General features: G+C 50.0%; 1 protein-coding gene across 1 annotated transcript in view; it reads left to right on the top strand.

The window, feature by feature from the left end:
* The window catches only part of LOC105896926 (transmembrane O-mannosyltransferase targeting cadherins 1), a 16,277-nt gene that overhangs the window by 7,214 nt on the left and 6,563 nt on the right, over positions 1-2,500 (top strand). Inside the window, exons 4-7 of the mRNA XM_031582657.2 lie at positions 504-612; positions 813-915; positions 1,042-1,177; positions 1,496-1,640. Of these exons, the coding sequence (XP_031438517.1) occupies positions 504-612; positions 813-915; positions 1,042-1,177; positions 1,496-1,640 (493 nt within the window). The remainder of the gene's footprint in view (positions 1-503; positions 613-812; positions 916-1,041; positions 1,178-1,495; positions 1,641-2,500) is intronic.

Raw genomic sequence — 2,500 nt, 5'->3', positions numbered from 1 at the left:
TGGCTCCGTGCCCTGAGTGTGGGCTTGTCTGTCTGGCTGTGGAAGTGCACACTGAATAGTGTGTGTGTGTGTGTGCGTGTGTGTGTGATTGTGTGTGTGATTGCATGTGGTTATGCGTGTGTCTGGCTGTGGAAGTGCACACTGAATAGAGTGTGTCTGTCTGTAATATGTGTTTGTGTGTAATTGTGTGTAATTATGCGTGTGTGTGTGTGCGTGTGTCTGTGTGTGCGTGTGTGTATAAAAGTGTGTGAGGGTTTTTCTGGGATGTGTCAACTCTCCTGTGTTATCTCAGGTCATTTCTTTTTGAAACTGAAAGAGTTGCAGCATTCAATAACTGAGGACCCAAAGAATATGTATGTGGGTATGAGGATGATAGGTCATTAGAATGGTGATGATGGGGTTGGTAATGACTGCAGTTATGATGATGGTGGTATAATCGTGATGATGACAATGATACTGATGAAGCTGTAGATGATGATGATGATGATGATGTGGTTGTGTAGATCTCACGGGAAAGAGGAAGAGGCTGAACTCATGCTGAGGGATTCCATCCGCTTTGGCCCCCAGTTTGCGGACGCCTACTCCAGTCTGGCATCCCTCTATGCTGAGCAGGTTGGTCCAGCCGTCCTCTTCCTCTCGTTCGCTATCATCTTCATCACCATCACCCCAGAATACACACTCCTCTGGCTCATTTCTCTTGCTTAACATGACAAGTGGATCATGCTGTGATATCACTGAACATTTGTGTGTGTGTGTGTGTGTGTGTGTGTGTGTGTGTGTGTGTGTGTGTGTGTGTGTGTGTGTGTCTGCAGAAGCGCTTTGCTGAGGCCAATGAGACGTACCTTCAAGGCATTGAGAACTGTCCTGATAGCTCAGACCTGCACAATAACTATGGGGTTTTCCTGGTAGATACGGGTAAGTTGTGTGTTAAAACAACAGCAACAACAGCACTGATAAGGCATGCTAGTATCTAACGATTGCTAAGTAATCTCTCCTATCCCTCCCTCCCTCACACACACACACACACACACACACACACAGGAGATGGGGAGCGGGCAGCTGAGCACTACCAGCAGGCCGTGCGTCTAAAGCCAGCCCACTATGTGGCCATGGTCAACTTGGGTCGCCTCCTGCGCTCAGCCAATGACAACAAAGAGGCTGAATCCTGGTACAAGAGGTAAGCTTAGGCAACGTGTCAGTACAGCAACTACCAACATATATTATTCAGTAAATACTGTACTTCCAAGCCAGGCGGTTTTCCCAGTGGGCAAGGTAAGTCCCCTTAGCCAGATATGTTCAGCATTTAGCCAAAGGATATGAACTAATGTCTGTCCACTGTTGTTTGCTAAAGACAGAATGTGTGTGTGTGTGTGTGTGTGTGTACCTGTGTGTGTGTGTCTGTGTGGTGTGTGTGTGTGTGTGTGTGTGTGTGTGTTTGTGTTTGTGTGTATGCGCGCGCATGTGTGTGTGTGTGTGTGTGTGTGTGTGCGCACAGAGCCCTGCTGGTGACGCGTAAAGTAGACATCCTGACCCCTCTGGGAGCGCTGTACTACAACACCGGTCGATACGAGGAGGCTCTGCAGGTGTACAGGGAGGCGGCCGCCCTCCAACCTGACAGCACGGACGTGTGGCTAGCACTGGTGAGGACAGCCCCTCGACTCGACTCGACTCGACTCGACTCGCTTCTCTTCCTTTCATGTCCTTCCTTCTGTCCTCCTGTCCTCGTGTCCTCGTGTGTCTCTGCCTTCTTCTATCATACTCAATCTGCCTCTTTTTAATTAAGACCTTTGTCAGGTTTTTTAATGGCACACACGACACACTGGAACACACACACGTGTATATATGGAGGCGACACAGGACACACACACACACACACAGGTAAGCCTGTGGGAATCGAACCCATGACCTTCTTGCTGTGAGGCGGCAGTGCAAGCAGTGCAAGCAACTGAGCCACCGTTCCACCCTCCTTCCCAAGTTGTTAATGAAGTGTAACTATTGTATTCATGTGCCCTACATTCAGCGTTCCTCCAGTCAGCCAGCAGTGTTAATGAATGAGTGAGCGAGCGAGCGGTGGCAAGAATAGCTTCAAACGCCAGTCCTTCGTGCAGCACACAGGAGAGTCTCCTGCCAGGGTCGCTAATGACACAGAACCCATGTAGCTTTTCCACAGTGCATTTGTGTGCTTGATAATGGGCAAAGCCCAAAGGACACTGGGGCTGTGGCTTTCGCTAACCACACTCTCTCTAAACTCGGAGGCCCAGCAACAAGACCTCAGACGCCCGTGTGGTTTTTGCCGTGTGCGCCCGGGCCGAGAAAGCTTGGGTTCTGCCTAATGAAGTCCCGGGAGAGGCTCTGTGCGGTGTCAGATTGGGTGGAGGGCCCGATGAAGACTGCTGCCCGCTCCCTGCTCCAGTTGTAGTTTTAAATCTCTGTAGTCCATCATCACTCCCTTTGTCTCGATCTTGGCCTGTACTCCACATACAGAGAGGGGGTTTGTCTT

The sequence above is a fragment of the Clupea harengus genome, chromosome 16, assembly GCF_900700415.2.
Source record: "Clupea harengus chromosome 16, Ch_v2.0.2, whole genome shotgun sequence".
Classification (NCBI taxonomy): Eukaryota; Metazoa; Chordata; class Actinopteri; order Clupeiformes; family Clupeidae; genus Clupea; species Clupea harengus.
This window is presented reverse-complemented; position numbering and strand designations above follow the sequence as displayed.